Genomic DNA, 18,232 nt, shown 5'->3' on the forward strand with positions numbered 1-18,232 from the left:
TTGTAATGTGCACAGCACACAGCAGAAGGGGAGTGCTTGTGAATTTCTGGAACGGGCAGACTAAGGAGGTGTCTTCTGACCAAGCTCTGCGAGTCCCACTGCCATTAAGTGAACGCATCATCCTAGAACTGCAGATGCCTTTAGCAGCCAGGCAGATGGTGGTAAAGTCAAGCCTGGATTACCCGTACATCGTGCCACCGGGTTATAGAGCCTCAGGCCATTACAGACAGGGTCACGCAGACCTGGACTACTGGCCAAAGGGTCTGTATTCAACTCAGCCATGTGCTAAGTGCTGCTGTAGGGGTATCTCGCTGCCCCATTGCTGCCTTGCAGCCTGGGAACCCACACAGCCTGCAGAGCGCAGAGTGCAGCAGGAAGATGCCTTCATGCCAGGAACAAGCTTGACTGAAGAAGAGCTGAGCAAGAAAATAGAAGAGCAGCTGTCTGAAGTGAGGATTTCATCTTCAGAAAGCGTTTCCAGAGAGGAAGAGGAGAAGGCGGATAAGAGGATGAAGACAGAAGATGTTCCAAAAGATGCTCAGTCTTGTTTGGAAGAGGACAATGAGGTTATAGAACCTAGGAAGGTAAGAAGTGCTTCGCCTGGTTCTTCTGTTAACGTGTGGTCTGCTATTTGTATGATGTGTGCTTTGTTACAAGTTTTCTGCTTTTGTACCAGAAATTAATAGAGGTTTTAGGCCTGGCCTTTATGTATGTCTGCTAGAGAATGGAGAGACTTTGTTTTGCACTGTCTTCCTGATCCTTTGACCGGGGAGAGAGCTAGAAGCTGTCATTGCCACTAGCTGGAGCAGACTCCTGGAACCTCTTCCATGGACGCAGAATATGAGCAGTGTCGCATAGCCCAATTCCTCTACATCCTGCCTCTGCATGAAGGAAGTAAAGGCAGAAAAAAGTGTTGGGCTTTACACTGGATAGGGATTACAGTGTCTGTAAAGATTATACCAAGGCAGTCCCTGGCATAATTCTATTGGGGTATTTCTCTACCCTCTTAGAAGCGGTATCTCTCCCAAAGCATCAAAAAGCAAAAGAAACTTCTGTGATTCTTGGTAGTTGATTTGGTGCTTGTGAACAGGGCACTGGATGAGGATCAGAAAGGAGGAGGCTAATGTGTACCAGCTACTGCCAAGCTTTCCTCCATTGCTCTGCAAGGGTTAGAATCCCAATTTCTGGCACAAGCCAGAAACGCGACATCTTTCAGCCAGAGCTCCTCTAGCCTGATCTCTTTCGTACCAGTTTGGGACCTTCCAGGCAGAAGTACTACCAGTCTGGGATCATTTAAAGATGCAGAGAAACCCACAAAGTGGTCAGAAATTACTTAGAAGATGTTTTGTTAGTAAAGAATTCCCCCAGAGGTTTTTTCATTCTTTCTTAAACTTTGGTTGCAACATAAGATAGTTCATGAAACTAATCTATTCTTTTCCTCATCAGGTCTGGGTTATGACTGTATTTCTTGTTATTTTTAGAGTGCTCAGAGAGAGCTGGGTCATGCTATGGCTGAAACTGCTGTCAACACAGAGAGCTGGTTAATGGAGACAGCCCACAAGGGAGAAGCAGGCAGCAGACAGCAGGATGCGGAAACTGAGGCTAATGTTAAAGACGAACATGGTATGGAAATTGTAGCTGTTTTATCCAAACCTGAGACTTGGCACACAGTATCAGCGCAGCACACCATCGTGTCTAAAGATCTGTTGCTGTAGTTCCTGATGTTTCAAAAGAAAACGCCATAATGCAGCATTGTTATATGTAGGTATTCATGGTAGTAGGGTTTGAGAAGTTCTTCTTGTGAAGGTGAAGGTATTTTCAGATGGAAGTTGGCAGTTTTTTGGCTTTTACAGCTACTGCTGGGGCAGCTTTTGGGTTTTCTTAACCTTTATCATAATGCTCACTATAAATATTATTTATTATAAAATTTCCTTACTTAAAAAATTAATCTCTAACATTAACTATGACTGTCTATACCAAAAAGATTTCCCCCACTCCTTCTCTTACCTGTGCTGGAAATGATTGCTTTATAAGTCACTGAGTAAACTTTTGTTTCTTTACCATCCAAAAGGGGCTGGATCACGATTTTAATGAAAACGTTGCTGTTTTCATTTAAGCTAGTTTTGTGACAATTGCAGACATTGAAGTGAGGACTTTGAAAGCCTGAAGCCTTCTCCAAGTGTTACTGCTTTGCTCTGTGTCACTGCTGGTAGAGGGAGAATGAGAAATCAAACAGGAGTGCACGCTTCCTCCCAGCTGGTGTTCCAGCATCATTCCATACCACAACTGCCACTCAGGTCCACGCTGGCTTTAGCAGAAAGGTGCAAGCAAACTCGGCCCACGGTCTCAGTTACCCGAAAGCTGTGGTAGCACAGTATTGTGCCCAAGCTAATTTCTCCTGTCTCTCAGCAGGATGCATAGCTCAGGCTTTGCCCTATCAAGAAATTTCTAATTTTTTATTGTCTCAGAGCACTGGCAGAAGCGGCTCATGTCTGTCTGCACAAGACCATGAAAACAACCCCTTAGCCTGAGGAGCTGTAAGTGATCTTGCTTTATCAGATCTTGCTTGACTGCAATGGTGAACGTGTTTTTTTGAAAGCTGGGATCTGTTTTGTGGAGACTAGAAGGTGTCCCCGTTCCTCAGAGGAAAATGCTGGTACCATGTAACAGAAGTCTTGTTTGAATATATTTTGTATTTTACATGAGAAGACTTTTTTTAAATTTGCTTTCTTTTTATAAGCTGCCTGTAACCTCCTATGTCCCTGCCCTAGTTTATTTGAAAGGCCTTTTTGAGTCCAGAGTGGCAGAAGCTCCAATCCAGCATTCCCAAAGGAGCCATTCCCTGGGAACCAGCGCTTTAGTTCCTTTCAGGCGCCAAAGCTTCTTTGACCGAGTGAATCAATCACTAGAGAAAGACAGCCTGACCATCAAGTCAGCTCTACGTGTACAGAGACCACACTGTACCTCCACTGTGCAGGCCAGGAGAGCCACAAATCTTCTAAAAGACAAAAGCATTACAGTAAGTATTTGGTCCAGACTAGAATTAGCTATTAGGATCTAGCGATTTGTTTATGTCATGTGAGAATATACTCTCCTTTGATCTCTTTCTCAAAGTTTTCACTGCAGCAAAAATTATGCCTATGTAGAATAATGGCTATTCATAAACAGAAACATAAGATTTCCACTTGGGAATCGGTGTTGAGCAGAACAATACTTCTGGTATTTTTACTCAGACTTTTTGATGGAGTTCTTTATTTTAGATCTAATCTTTTCTAAATAAAACTCTCAGCCAGCTCTACTAGATAGCAAAAAACCTATTCCTCTTTAACACATACGGAAAGCAAAAAAGAGAAAATGGAGGTAGTCAGCTGAATCCCACAGGAGGGAGTACATGTCAGGGCTGGGGTAGAACTTCAAGTCTCCTAATCCTTAGGTCAGTCCTTTACCTGCTGGAAAACACCATTGGTTCACCTTCCACCTATAAAACACCTTTGATTCTTTCTTTGATCTGTCCCTCTGTATGTCATTAAACACAAACCACCCACAAGGTACAGATCTTGCAAAGAGTACAATGCACTGTACAAAGGTGTTTATTGCCCCTAGGAAGCCATACAGATCAACACGTTCAGAGAAATCAGTCAAAATGCTACATGAGACTGGCAGGGACATTATTTGAAGGTCCTGTTGTGTTTTCCAGCTGGTGGTATTAGAGATGTCCTCAGGAAAGAACTGGAAGGAGACATGCTGTTTGCAGAGGAGCAGCTAATGGCAGGAACATGCTAATTGCAGCTGGTAATAGAAGGGAGAATGCATTTGGGAGAGGAAAATATTTTGTGGAAACTCTGTTCTAGCCCCAAACAGCTCTAGCAATGTAAACTGGAATACATGTCTATGTTTTGCTGTTGTTTCCTTGCTCCTTCCCTCACACAGGGCACTAAAAGGAGTACAAAAGAACTACGTATTGCACTATGGCTGTGAAAAGAATCCTTGCAGATGCTCCTTCATCTCTTTACACAGCACAGTGCATTTCAAAATGCAAATTAGGAACACTGCCCAGCACTGAAATGCAACACCTACTGAAGAAAACAAAGACTGATTGACCAGGGGTAGAAATCTCAGCAGGGAGTGAAGAGTTAGTACACCTGCACAGAACTCCAGGAAGACGTTGTGTTTGGCCAGAAGGAGGCAGATATTTTTCTTTCTAATAAAATCTAATAAGGAATCTGTAATATGATTTGTGGTCAGAACCTGTATTTTCCATCCGATCCAGAAGCTGAAAGAAAGATCGGGCCGTTTTAACCACTGGCTCGAGACCAGAACAAGCAAGACTAGCACAGCCTACTGATCTATGAAGAACTCTTAAAATTGGATTTTCAAGCACCCCTTTGTCAGTTAAGCCTAATCTTTTGTACAGGTTTTAGCATCATACTCAGCGTTTTCATGGATGGGAAGTGACACTATAGTATTCATGAGCCAGTGTGGCTTCCAGAGCTCAGGAGTGACATTAGCAGACTAAGCTGTTCTGCTTTTGTAGGTTTACAGCGTGCATTAGAAAAACATGCTGATGAGATTAAGGGTTCCGTTTGGTTTTCTTCTCTTAGAAATCAATCCTTAACCATGCATCTCAGGAGAGGCGGGGAGAGACAGACTTCAACAGAGCCAAGATTGGGCACAAGAGGTGGCAAGAGGAACAGAGGCAGCTGAAGAGGGAGCAGCAGCAAGAGGCAGATGCCATCCGACGCCAGCTGCGCAGGGACAACCAGAGGTGATACCTAGGAGCTAACTGGTTTTCATAGTAACTGTCGAAAGGCTGGTAATAACAGCACTGTTTCCTGGTGCTGTCATTCAGTGTCTGAACATCACACTTTGTTCCTTGTGCTAGTCTCTGCAGACTGCTCGTGGTGGTTTACTTATGGAATAAAATTGATGCTTGAGGTATGGGCAGGCGGGTACACATGGGCCCATCACCTTTAGCATTGCCTCCAAGGGCAAATTGCTTTCAGCCTCGTCCTCACACCCAAAGTCCTTTTGACTCCCAAATCCCTGTTGCTCCCTGCTCCTGGCCCACTCTCCACTCAAGCTTAGCAGGTCCTTGCCCCCATGACCCATCTCCTTCCATCTCTTCTGTTGCCCCTGTGGCTCCACCACCAATACACCGAGACACCCCATTATCCAGATTAGTTCTCCTGTCTGCACAACCCATTTCCTTTGTTCCTGGTCTTCAGCGCCCAGAACACATGGCTGCACCAGGTGATGTAGCCAGGTGAACTGATGACTTCAGTTAGCTGGCACAAGGCACCAGCCCATCAGGGCTTTGCCACCTCTGTTTAGGACACAGGTTTAACCCTCATAACTTAACAAAGAGTCCTGGAACATTAACTGAGTACAGATTGCCAGGATATCTGCTTTGTGTCTTAATGCACTTTTTCTTTTGTTGCTCTGTCTGAGAAATTTGAGAAATTTCATTTTGGAAACAGGCAGCGATTGCATCAGAGAACATTGCAAGGGCTGGAGAAACAGCTGGAGCACAAAGACAGAGCTTTGCAGCACATGGCACTGCTCCAGGCTGCTGGGGCAGAGAGGAGCAGGAAGGAATCCTTCTTGCTAGAGGAGGAGAAGAGGAAGGCAAATCAGAGGCTGCAGTTCTTAAAGACACAGCGTTTGCAGAGAGAGGAGTTGCAGGCAGAACGCAGTGAAAGGAGCTTTGAACAAGAGAAAGAAAGGCTGGTAAGGGCAGTATCAGAAATATTTTTTCCAGTACTACCATGTCTCCAGCAGTGGCACCATCCAGAGTGTTTGTTTTTCACCTGTTTTATATCCAGTATATCATTCAGCAATAAATAAATAAAGGGTAACATTTTTTTGACAGGTATAAAGATGAAAGATGGGAAGTAAAATTCTCATCTCTCTGGTAGTAAGAGTCTTTCTGCATGCAGGGAATGAATTTCCACAGATTATACCCATTTCTGACCTCTGCCTGTGGTAACTGTGTAAGCAATTCAGCATGAAAGCTGGCTGTAAATGTCTTCATTTTACGCAGGATTTTCTGAGGAGCAGAATGCAGTCACGGCAGGAAATGTTGGAACAGGAATCACGGGAGCAGGACAGGCAACAAAAAAAGCAGCATGCTGCCAAAGGGAGGGTGTTCCAGAGCAGAGACCATTCACACCAGAATATGGAAAAAGAAGAGAAAAAGCTCCAGGACCTCCAGCAGTATCTCAGAGAACTGAATCTTTTGATGCTCCGGGCATCGCTGCTAGTGTAAGAAAGCTGCAGAGTGGGTAAGCAAGCCCTTGAGCAGTTCATAGACCTGCTCTGTATCGTGTAGGTGTGAGACACTGTCCTGAGGCTTTGGTGCTTGAGTGCAGTTGTGACAAGTGGAATTATGATTCCTGAAGTCTTTAATCTCCCTTTCATTGCAGCCAGTTTTCATTTTCACTGCTCCATCCTCTACATACCATTATTTCTGGAGTTTCTATTCCAGCCCGCCTCTGTCAAACTCTTCTTCTGCGACCCTCCTGACAGACCTGACTCTGCAACCAAGAGCTACCATGGTATTTAATACGACACAGCCATAGTGCCAAGTTTCTGCCCCGAAGGCATCTGAGGGGGACCAGCTCTTTTCATAGGACTCCACAGAGCCAGCACCCATAGGGCTGAGTATGGTAGTCTGAGGCTGGTGAAAGTGTCACGGGCAATCCAGAGCAGAGCAACAGAGAACCTGGGAGTTAGTTACAAAAATTATTCAAAGGGCACAACATATAGAACTTTAGGATCCGTAATATGGATGAACCATGCTGAGATTTTTGTTTTTAAAAAAAAAAAAAGGGAAAATGAAAGACAAGTGAAGGCTTTGACATTTTGTTTGTTTAAATTAAGGTTTGAAAGAATTATAACTTGCTGCATATATGAAAACTACACACCGAGCACAGTTTTGCATTTTAGACATGGAATTCTGTGGCTTAAGCTCTGTTTAGCCTCTGGAAAAGCTGGCTGAAATTTGGTCAGCAAGGTCATGGGTGGTTGTGCTCAAGACCTGCCTAACTGATGGAGTCAGCCTCTGCTGCACACGCTGCAGAGCCGAGTGCTGTGCCTAACCCCCCAAGCTGGGTGGAAACAGGCAGGGGCATGCACGCTACTGAGGGAAAGCGGGCACTGGCAGCAGATGGAGGTTTTCTTTAAAGTTTGGGGGCTGTGTGCTCCTCTTCTTTGAGTCTTTTACACAAAATCACGTGCTATTTAGGACAACATTGTACCTAGTTATGAGTTTAATTCTAACTAGACTTACAGAAACAAGTCTAAAACTTAAAAGACGTAAGTAACGATTAAAGTACATTAAATACATGGAGCAGAATCTAAACTTATTTTTCAGACTGCCTTTACAGGTCATTAATCATTATTTTATAATCACCATAAAAAGCAGATTGTCTGCTTATGTCTCTCTTCATTGCTTAACCATCTGAAAAACTGACCATGCAGACACTGCTGCTGCAATTTCACATACAGTATATCTGGGAATATATTTAGTATTACAGTATTCATAGAGTCTGTTTCTCGCTACTAAAATACCACCATAAAATAATTTTAATATTACTATTAAAATAACTGACTGTAAAAGCCATGTGATCTAGCTCTTTGCTGGCTTTATTTAATTTTAAAACATTCACAAGGTGTTTTCCATCCATTAGAAAAATGCTTGGACTCCTTGTTTTGCAAAATATGGGAAACAAACCCCACAAATTTGCATATTAGTTAAGGTTTTGAGTTGACTAGGGTGCAACTAGGGAATGGGGGTAGGAGGAAACAAGTACCTAGAAACAAAAACCACTTTTTTTTTTAGCTTCAGGGGAAAAAAACCACCTAAAACCATTACCAGTATTCCCAAAAGTTGTTGGGTTTTTTTGATTATGGAATTAGCTTTTCTGCCTAGGCAAATATTTTTTTGTTGTTTATAATCCAAACTCTTACAGTATTGTGCTACAGTATGGAAGTTTGAAACAAATCAAATTGACTGGTCTGTTTTTATCATCGAAACGACCAAGAACAGAGCACTCCCTGCAAGATCTCAGGACACTTCTACAATAAAAGTAGAAGTTAAAAGTACAAAAGACTGAAAGGTTTATTGGTTTTTTTCAGCCTGAATTAGTTGCTTAGGAGGTATTAGGACATAATTTCTCACACCACAGTGACAGATAAGTCAGTAAATTAAATATTTAACCTGATGTACTTCAAAACAGACTTGATCAATGAACATCTTTTTAAAGCCTTTTAGACAAGTAAGACTGCTTTTCTCATCAGGCTGCAGTGATCTTGTGCACCTAAACTACATGGTATGTCAGTTTAAAAACTGCCAGAGCACATTAGCTCATAGAGCTGCTTAAGGAGTCAAATCTCCAATTGTGCAAAGTCTTCCTGGTTTCTGGAATAGACCTTCTAATCATTCCATGGCTGGCACTTGGCTGAAACGACTGAAGGCAACATTAATAGAGAGTAACCACTGTATGGCATTTCCAAGATGCAGGTCTTCTCACCTTCAGCTTCGTCCTCTGGCAGCTCACAGAACAGCGAGAGGGCAGCAGCCATAAGTGTCTATTTGAGGACAGAAGCTGCAGTTTTGATGAGCAGTGGTTTAGCTGCCTCTAGGATGTCCAGTTCAGGGTCCAGTGAACGACCAAGACCTTCCAGAACCATGATGGCAAAGATGATAGAAGCAAAATTGCTCTCGAGCTTCACCTAGAACCACAAATAACTGAATGAACTCAGTGGACCTTGGTTTTTTTTTTTTTAATCTGAGCCCATTCCACAGAGGTAACAGCTATAGCTAAACTGAGAGGCAAGGGAAGAGGCAGGGGAGAGCACACACACATCTGAAACTATACTGCAACTCCATCACTTGGAGACACACTGAAATCCAGCAGCAAGCCCAAAAATAAGACAACAGTTTCTGGGTAAGTGTCCTAAGGGAAGCCAAGAGTTTGTTTTTGAGTTCTGAGAAGGGGAATGGGAAATTTTTTCTTCTATACTGGAATACCAGGAGCTTAGGAGTGCTCACCGTTGCTAGTGTAGTTACAGGCTGCAGTAGTTAGTATCCAACATACTTGAACACATACACTTGTGCAAGGGGGAGCTCACCTTCTCAACGGCCATGAAAGATCATCCCCACAGATCACAGAGGAAACGATCCTGGGCACTGCATGTGAAGAAACTACTCCCCAATTCCCAGCCAGGCACCAGGATAGTTTCAAGGCACACCAGGGCATTAAGAATTCATAGACTCAGAAGGACTTGTTTTGTAAGGGACTAAATCACATCTCAAATTATTAGAAACCGGCTTAATGACAAAAACCTCTAACTAAGGAATGTTTAGGGGGACCCTTCAGAGGCTGGGCAGCCCTATGGCTGACAACCTTCTCATCTCATCTAGTTCAGGCCACCATAGCTCTGTTGATTTCCAATGTTGTTTGCAAATGTGGAAACCTGTCCCCCAAACACTATCAGTTATAAGGAATCTCTGTTCTGTGAGCAACTCCTCACTTCTGAGGCCTCTAACAAACCAGTAAAATAGTCAAGAGCTGTTACATAGCTCCATATCAAAAAATAGGTCCAGGAAAGAAAGCACGCAGCGATACACAAATGGAACATGTATTAAATTTCATTTTCTGCTTTAAGGGACTATAAAAAACAGAAAAAACTATGTTACAGCAACATTCCTTGTGGTAAGTAGTATCAACCATTAAATGCAATATTAAAACAAAGCCCAGCAAAACAGAAACTGGTCTTCGCAGGGTGTGTTCCAAGTCCTGAAAAACAGCGTGCCTGCCACACCTGGATGAATTACTGCTGTCCACCTCCTAGCAGTTCGTTTCAGAAGTCACAGTCCCCCTCCTTGTCAGCCCTTCATGTTCCCAGTAGTTTTCCCTCCCCAAATGAACTACTTCCAGCTACTGAGGGCAGACAGTGACAAGACCTCACCTTATGGGTCATCAGTAGTTTAAAGACATTGGAGAGGAGATTTCCCACCTGAAGCTGGAATACAAAACGAGAAGTTAATAACCGATCAAAAAAAGTGCCGTCAAGGCTGAGCCATGCAAGTGACAGGCTTCTTCTGAATGTTTGTTAGCATTTGGTTTTGGTGGTGGGACAAGATTATTGGTCTGACGACAGCCAACATCAGGGTATGATCCCCCCACCCTCCGCGCAGTAAGAGGTCAGCTGTGACCCAGTTCTGCTTACTTGCCAGCCCAGGAAGGCTGAGAATGTCTGACCTCACAGCAGTACACAACATGCATTAATTTGCTTAATACCATCATACTACACTCCTGATGTGCCCAAGCTGGTGTTAGCTAACAGGATGCAAGCTGTAACATCAGGCTCAGCAACCCCTCACAGGGAACTGCAGATGTTGCAGATTAAAACAACAACAAACAAAAAAAAACCCCACCCACAACCAAACACACACTTTTTTTTTTTAACTGGAAGGAAATAAGAATTTTATGGACTTTTGCTGCACCTGAGAGACTAAGAGTGTCCAATACTAGCTGGTAGTGCTGATGCGATCAGAGCTGGCCTTTCCACATCTGAAAGTCAAGATGTAGCGAACTACAGGTAAGTGAGGGTGGCACACTGTTTAGGCACTTGCCTTTCCTAGGGCAATGGTGTTCCCCCGGACCTTGGTCACTAGTTCCGCCATCTCAGCTTTGAATCGCTCAATATCCTGGCACTGGTTAGCACGGGCATGATGAAGGATCAGTTCTGCCACTCTCTCCCCCTGTGAAACAAGTGGGAAAGGAGAATCAGAACTTGATCACTGGTCCCAGCACACCTACAGGGAGCTGCACATCATTGTTCCTGGAAGGCCTCTGCTGCAAAGGTCCCTGGAAGAGGCATAATGCAGGAAGAACTCCCAGGCCCATGCTTTCCCATTCCAGCAGCAAAGACCCAAGATATCAATAGAAACAAGTGCAGGAAAAGCAGAACTGGTCCAGAAGCCTTAGCTGATATCTGGCAAAACTGTGCTTATTTTTTTTGCAGGTCTCAGAGGGTAGAACACACAAAGATCAGAATTTTCAGAGTGGGAATTAAAACTCACAGAACTGGCATTTTCTTCTTAGCAGAGGAGATAACGGTGTAAAGAAGGGCATATATTAACCTCCCTTATAGGCTAAGTCCAACCTTCCATTTGCAAACCACAGCAAAAGAGCAAGCTGATTCTATACCAGCCGAGGTTTAGTGAGAAATGGGGGAAGCCATACCCAAGCTTCACTTGTGAAAGGCTTTATAGCTCTTCTTGGAAGACATGTCTGACAGCAACATACAGAGCCAAAGGCCCCAGGTTTGGCAATGAGACAGTGTAGAAGTTTTTCACCTGTAGATCAAGAATTACACCCAGCCTGAGCCACGACGGACTCGCAATCAAATGTTTGCAGTTTTTATTTAGGAGCTGAGAATTAAGTCTGGCAGCACAGGATGGGCCTGAATACAGAGTTTAGCACTGACTCCTCAGTATGCTTCAGCAGATTAAACAGACCGAGTTAACACGTCCCTCTTGACATACACTAGTGAACCACAGCTGATAAACAGCAACGTGCAAGTATGCGCACAGGTGCTCGTTCTCAGAATAAACAGGGGACATCAGCACTGGATTCTCTGGTCCATCTGAGAGTATATTTTAAATAAGTGGGAAGGAGAATAAAGAGTTTCCCCGTATACAGAGGAGCCTGGCAGAAGCCAGGCTCGCCCACCCCCACCTGTCTTGCTGCTTCTATACAGCACCTTTAAAGAGTTCCCCCGTATACAGAGGAGCCTGGCGGAGGCCAGGCTCGCCCACCCCCACCTGTTTTGCTGCTTCTCTACAGACACTGACACAACAGCAAAATGGAGGATGGCATATGGCCTTTCCAGCAGCAAGGCTGCAGAAGGGAATGTGTGGAAGACCAAGATGTTAATCCATTCCCTCTATTCTCTAGCAAAACCTGGCAGATTCTGCAACAGTCTCAAAACCAAGTGGCTCCCAGGCAGTCCTGACTTGCATCAGAAGCACTCCTAACCAGCAGCAGCCAATGCTTCCCATTTAACACCTTCTATTTCCTGGGCCATTGAAATCACTTCACTCTGGCAGCCTCCTGGACATCTCATCCCCATGTCCGGTATGACTTCCATGTTAGTAAGTCTCCTTTCCCTTCTTAGGGAGGATTGTAAGGGGAAATAGAGAGAAAACTACCACTTTGGCCATCAGACTCTCCAGCCCCATGAGAGGCCTCACCTGGCCCTGGACCACAGCCGTGAAAACCGCCCGGAAGTTCTGCATGTCAGCGCTCTGCAGCTCCGCCACAATCCCCGCGTCCAGCAGCACCAGGCAAAGCCGCCTGAGGGAGGGCTGCACTTCAACCACAAGCGTGTCACACAGGTCCACAATGGCCGTCTGCTCCTTGCAGCTGGTGCTGACGTGGGCCGTGCCTTGGACCAGGATGTTCCCAGGGTGCAGGTCAGCATGGACGAAGTTGTCAACAAAGATCTAGAGGATGGGCAGGTCTTAGAACAGCTCATTACAACCCAGCCTGCCCGCACCAAAACTCCCAAGCAAACAGCAGAGGTTTTTTTCTGGACTGATCACTGTCATTACTAACATGCATCACCTTAGGCAGCAACGCAGCAAATGACTTCTGTTGGAGACCAGCTGTGCTGAATGGCACGGGTGCTACTCACCCTAGGGTATCAGCAGAGCTGTGTGAAGCAATCCTGTCTGTTCGCTAGAGCTCAGGTAGGACACCCAGGAGTCCCAGCAGGAAACAATAGTGCTTTTTGGCAATTAACCCTAAACTGGGGGGCACACCGGTGGGCCTTGGCAAAGAGTAATGCAGTAAGAATCAGCAATTTGTCGTTCAGTGGCATGGGTTATAGTGAATGGTTAAGTTTGTTGCTCAGGACATCAACCCACATTACCACTGTACTGAAAAGTAAGGAAAACAAGAGAAGAGGAAACAAACATAAGTAGCACTTCTCTGCCTCTGCTAGCAGTGAGCACCAGAAAAGACTAGCAAGAGGGCAAGCACAAGACAGTGCTTCCCCACTAACCCTCCTGGCTACCTGGACTGCAAGACTTCCTGACCCAAGGAAATTATCTTTGCGTTTCATGGACTACTTCTGTGAATTTGTCTAATTGCCAAGTAAATAATTAGAGCTGTGGGGAAAAAAGGAGATTTTTTTAAAGCTTTGTCTGAAAGTGTGGCCTCTGATAATTTTACGTCCTCCTCATTGTTCTCTTTTGAGAAACCATATACAATAGATCCACATCCACTCCCATGCACTTATGACTGAATATATCTCTGTCATAAGCTATTAATTTCTCTGCTTTCCAGAGATAAGAGTCCAAATTATTTCACCATTCTGGTATGGAAGCCATCCACACCAGTAATCATTTGGCTGCCTTCCTCTGCACCTCTTATAGGTCTATTACAGCCCTTGAAAAGGAGTGTCCTGGACAGCGAGCGACTAGAACTGCACAGCGTATTCAAGAAAGAGGTGTTTTACTTACAGCCATAATGTTGTTTCTTTGCTCTTTAATTCTTTTCTACTCCTAAAATTCCGGGGGTTTGCTTTGCTCCTAACCATTGAATCCAATGTTAGCATAAAACTATTCTAGTTCCACCACTGCTCTTCTGAGTGGTAAAAGCTGTTTCAGAGTCTGACGTACCACACAGAGTCAGAACTGCAGGCCTCGCCATTGCCCTAGCATGATGATGCATTTATCAGTTGAACTTCATCTCACACTTACTGCCCACACACTCAGTACCATGAGGCTCTTTTGCAACTCTTCCCTGGTAGTTCTCATGGCTCCTCAAAAGATGATTGTGCCACCTCTCAACTCTCCATTCCAGATCATCTGTGATTATTTCAACCACAGAACTGGACAACCAGAAGCTGAATCATAAGCCAAATCTGGCAAATCTTTACTCCATATTTAGTTCTTCCTTAAAAAAGGGCCGTTTTGGAGGAAGTCAATAAATGAAGAAACTAGCTAGCTGTTTTCCCTGTGAGTCACGTCCATGGCCTCTGCAGAGGGCATGATATTTGCTAATTCCATTGTGTGTTATAGTACTTGGGTAATATGTGAATAGTCATTCAATGGATTAGTGGGTTTCCTAAGCAATGCAGCGGTCACGTTGCATAGGACTCTACTGTGTGCAAACAGATTGCCCTTCTGCAGTGGAAGAAGCTCCGTGTCAAAGCCTACAGCAGTGGTCTATCTAGCCCAGGCTTCACACAGACCTTGTGCTACACTGTGCATGAAGTACGGACTCTCCCTCTGCCAGTTCAGGAGCTGTGCAGTGCCTTGACAGCCCAAGTCCTGGGTTACTGCGAGATACCTGGCATCCACGGGCTGATTCCAATAGGCACAGCTGTATCTTTGGGTCCATGGGGAGAAGGGTAGGAGACAAGGGAAGCAAACAGGTTCTCCCTTTAGCCACATCATCTTATTACCCCAATTGAATAGCTTCTGCAGGAAAACAACCCTCTCTTCAAGCCTCAGCCAAGTGCCTACCATCTTTAGGAGCATGTCCATGCCCATCTTTGCAAGTCTCTGTCTCAGCTCTGTGGCAATCTCCGCATGAAGGTAGTGTGAAATAGGCTCGCTCTCCTGAAATAAAGATGGAGCTGGAGTCAAACACGCCCTGTGCCCCGCTTTCAACCACACCTTTACCTAGGTGCCCAGAGTTGAGGGAAGGTGATAAGAATACCCTAGAAAGGACCTGCTCAGTAGATGCTGTACCTACTGTGATGGAGAACATGAGAGAAGCAAGGGGTTGTTCATGGGAAAGGGGGTGATACAGCCTGGGGCAGAAAAAACTCTTGCCAGGATCGCATGCACAAAATCTAAGGCTGAGATTAGCTTTGGTCTGCGACTCAAACACCCCAAGGGAAGCGAGGCAAACAGTGTGAGATTGCTGAGCAACCTGCTTTGACCCACCACAGAGGAGAGATGAAGCGTGGTGTTGGGTTTGCAAAGCACAGGCATGCAGATGGTGGCTGGACACATTGCTGGTCTTCTTGGTTTATACAGAGTTGTCTGCCACCTGTCTTCTGGGTTGCTCTGCTCACAAACAAAAAGAGTGGAAGAGATACTGAGGAAGGACCACGCTCTTTAAGCAAGAAAGAGAAAAGCATCCTTCTGCCTCTGATCACTCAAAAACAAAACAAAACCAAAACTCCTTGGCATGTTCTCCTAAGGGCTTTCTCACTCCTACTACTAATCCCAGACCATGCAATTCTTACCTCAAATGTTTCCACTAGAACATCTGCTGTTACCAAAGGCCGAAGGGGAATTGGAAACTTCACAAAGTCGATATCTAGGAAATTTTGTCGGAAGCGCTCCAGATTTCTGGCTTCATAGCGTAAGTCAATCTCAAGGGAGAAAAAGAAAAAGCAGGACGGAAATTAGATGCAATCAGAATTAGATCCTCATACAGGCTCTTGAAGATATGACTATACGGGGCAATGCTCAATACCAACAAACTAGTCAGAAAGCCAGAAAGAAAACAAAAAGAGTGGTGCTTCTTACGTGCTTGTAGCTCTCGTGATGAAAAAGTAGAGTGACAGACTGGGGAACAGGTGGCCCACAACCCAGCACCTTCAAACTATGGGTGACTCTTACTACAGGCGTGACGTCTCAGAAAAGACCAGGACTGCATTATTTTCAAGGGTAAGACATCCTGAACCAACTCTTACCATCCAAATAGCAAGGAAGGCAGAGAGGGTAGAAAAGCCACAGTCCGAGCCTCATTTTACAGATAGGCAGCCACAGCAGAAAGGATTAAAAAAACAAAAATCCCCCCACAAAGTCCTGGCCCCAGCTCTTCAGTGATCCAGTGCCTTGACACAAGGCCATCATCTCTCCTGCCCGCTGCTGCTGCTCAAGGAGTCAGGATAACCTTGCCTCATCTCCCTCATCTAGCAATGGGAGGTATCCCAGGAATACTTCTGTTCTTTCAAGGAGACATGAAAGGAAATTACGATAAGCCTATCAGATGCTTTCCTAATCCTCAGTCTTCAGTCCATCCACCAAAGGCTCTACTGGAATAAACTGGCACTTATGACCTCGAGTCACACCTGAATACAGTCAACAGTTTACAACATGGATTTATTGTGCAGATTTTGCCACACTAGAAAAGAATTAAAGCTTTGAAAAGCTTAAAACAGACTTCAGACTCTGCAAATGTAGACACAAAAATGACATTAGCAGACAATGGTTCATTTTAATAGAAACATAAGCCTGTAGTGAAATCTTTGTAAGTTTGGTAGTAAGGACATTTCAGGACTCTGATTAGTGAATCGAGATGTTTTCAGATCTAGTCACAAAGCTTAACTTTATCGATACTGTGAGTCTGATGACAATACAATATAGAATGTATTATTCTGTAAAAGTATATTAGTTATGCCAATATATACCTCACTGCTAACAAACACGACCACTGAGTACAGATTGCAAACGTATAGGACTGAAGAGTAAGAACACGTGTCTGAGCACTTGTTTTGAGAGATTCTTCACCTAAGGAGACGTCTCTCACCAGTGCTCACCTTTCACAGTGCTGCAAAAAGGACTCTGTGACTACGGCTAGCTAGCTAGCTGTTCATTAGAAAACATATTCAAAAGTCTAAAAAAGATTTTTAAGTCTAATAAAGATTGTCAATTCTTTTCATCCCTTCACTTTTTTTACTTTGTGAACATATAAGCTTTCCTAGAGTAACGTTAGGTGACTGATGAGAATAAAGAAGGTAAATAAAGAATAAGCAAGCCTTCATCTAACCCTTTAAAAAGTAACAGTATGAACAGTTAGAGACATCCAGTAGCAAGACAAAGGGCAGTTGTGTTTCACTATGTGGGGGCATGGTACGGCACACACCTGCTGAATCATAAGCTTCTCAAACTCCTCCACGATCTCTGTCAAACTGAGCCACTTGAATCCAGGGAGAAGTCCAATGATGTGGCTACCCATCTTCATAAGAAACAGATCCATCTGGACTTGGTGGACCAGCCCAGGGTGCAGGACCTGCACAAGAACGAACAGTGGCAAGATCAACTCCCCAAACACTTCATTTCAATCAGCTCAAGTGATATGTTCCAAATAGAGAGAACCCACCCTATTAAAATGGGAGCTAAAAAAGCTAGTCCTCAGAAGAATTCACATTTTGCCTTGGATTAAGCTGTAAAGAAACACATTTTAATGTTCAAATGGAACATATCTGTGCTGGAGCCTACAGTCTCTCCCAGTGCCATTTTCCACTGCTCTTCATTCCCACCCTCTCTGTGGCACAGCTCAAATGTACGATTTCTTTAATTAAACTTTGCTGGAAAGAACTTCTCTCTTCAAGATTTCTTCATGTGAGGAGAGAAGGGGGTTCATTTTCTGGAAGGTGAAGCCAAGCTTAATATTCATTATTTTAATACAAACTGGGCCCTTGCAGGCATTTCCAGTATCCATGCACCATGTCAAAGGTGCCATGGGCAGCGTGTGTACTCGAGCTCTCCAGGTTGGGAAGAGCCCGGGCCATTGCAAGACTGGATTGCAGCTGGCTGGAACCAGAGCACGGAGAAAAGACACCAAGGGAGATGAGCATCACTTCTCTTGCTCTACCTGGTCCTAGTCAGCTACTCATCTCCATGGGAATTACAATCCGATTGTCCACGTCCATTTTCACACATCTACCAGTCGGGTGTATGACTTACTTTAATGGCTACAGGAGTGAGATGCCTGGCTGAAGAATTTGCGTTCAGGAGTGGTTTGGCCATCTGCTCCATAAGGGACATCCCACTCACAGGACTTCCCTGGAAGCAGTCTGCTGGGCTCAGCTCCTCCCTGCTCCTCTCCTTGCTCTTCCTCCTTCTCAGCCACCAGAGGAGGCCTCTAAAGCCTGATGCTTCCCATGCTTCAAAAGCAGATTTTATCTCCGCGCGCCACACTAACTCCTTGGCCTGGGAGCCAGCAATAGCTGTGAGGTCAGCATAGGCTTTATACACCTGGGCAACGCAGCCCGAGCCGACCGGCTCCTGGCTCTGGAACTTCAGGATGCGCGTCCAGTCCTCACCAAAGGCCTTCCTTAGGAGTTCATCAGTGTGGCCCCAAGGGTGTGGGCTCACCTCAACGTGGAGCTTGGAAAACTCATCACAGAAGGCCTCGGAGAAGAGGTCCCTCCGGGTGCTGGCCCACTGGCCCAGCTTAACACAGGTGGGGCC

At 44.8% G+C, this 18,232-nt stretch overlaps 1 protein-coding gene across 1 annotated transcript; it reads right to left on the bottom strand.

The window, feature by feature from the left end:
* Positions 1 to 8,589: 8,589 nt before the first annotated feature.
* Positions 8,590 to 18,226, bottom strand: ADCK2 (aarF domain containing kinase 2; the record flags this gene model as incomplete). The annotated part of the gene is made up of 8 exons (XM_010135042.1): positions 8,590 to 8,733; positions 9,973 to 10,026; positions 10,640 to 10,768; positions 12,263 to 12,514; positions 14,543 to 14,638; positions 15,274 to 15,402; positions 16,902 to 17,048; positions 17,726 to 18,226. Coding segments are annotated over 8 exons (1,452 nt in total), but the record flags the coding sequence as incomplete, so codon positions are not given.
* Between the last annotated feature and the right edge of the window lie 6 nt (positions 18,227 to 18,232).

This window comes from Buceros rhinoceros, unplaced genomic scaffold (assembly GCF_000710305.1).
Source record: "Buceros rhinoceros silvestris isolate BGI_N320 unplaced genomic scaffold, ASM71030v1 scaffold14874, whole genome shotgun sequence".
Lineage (NCBI taxonomy): Eukaryota > Metazoa > Chordata > Aves > Bucerotiformes > Bucerotidae > Buceros > Buceros rhinoceros.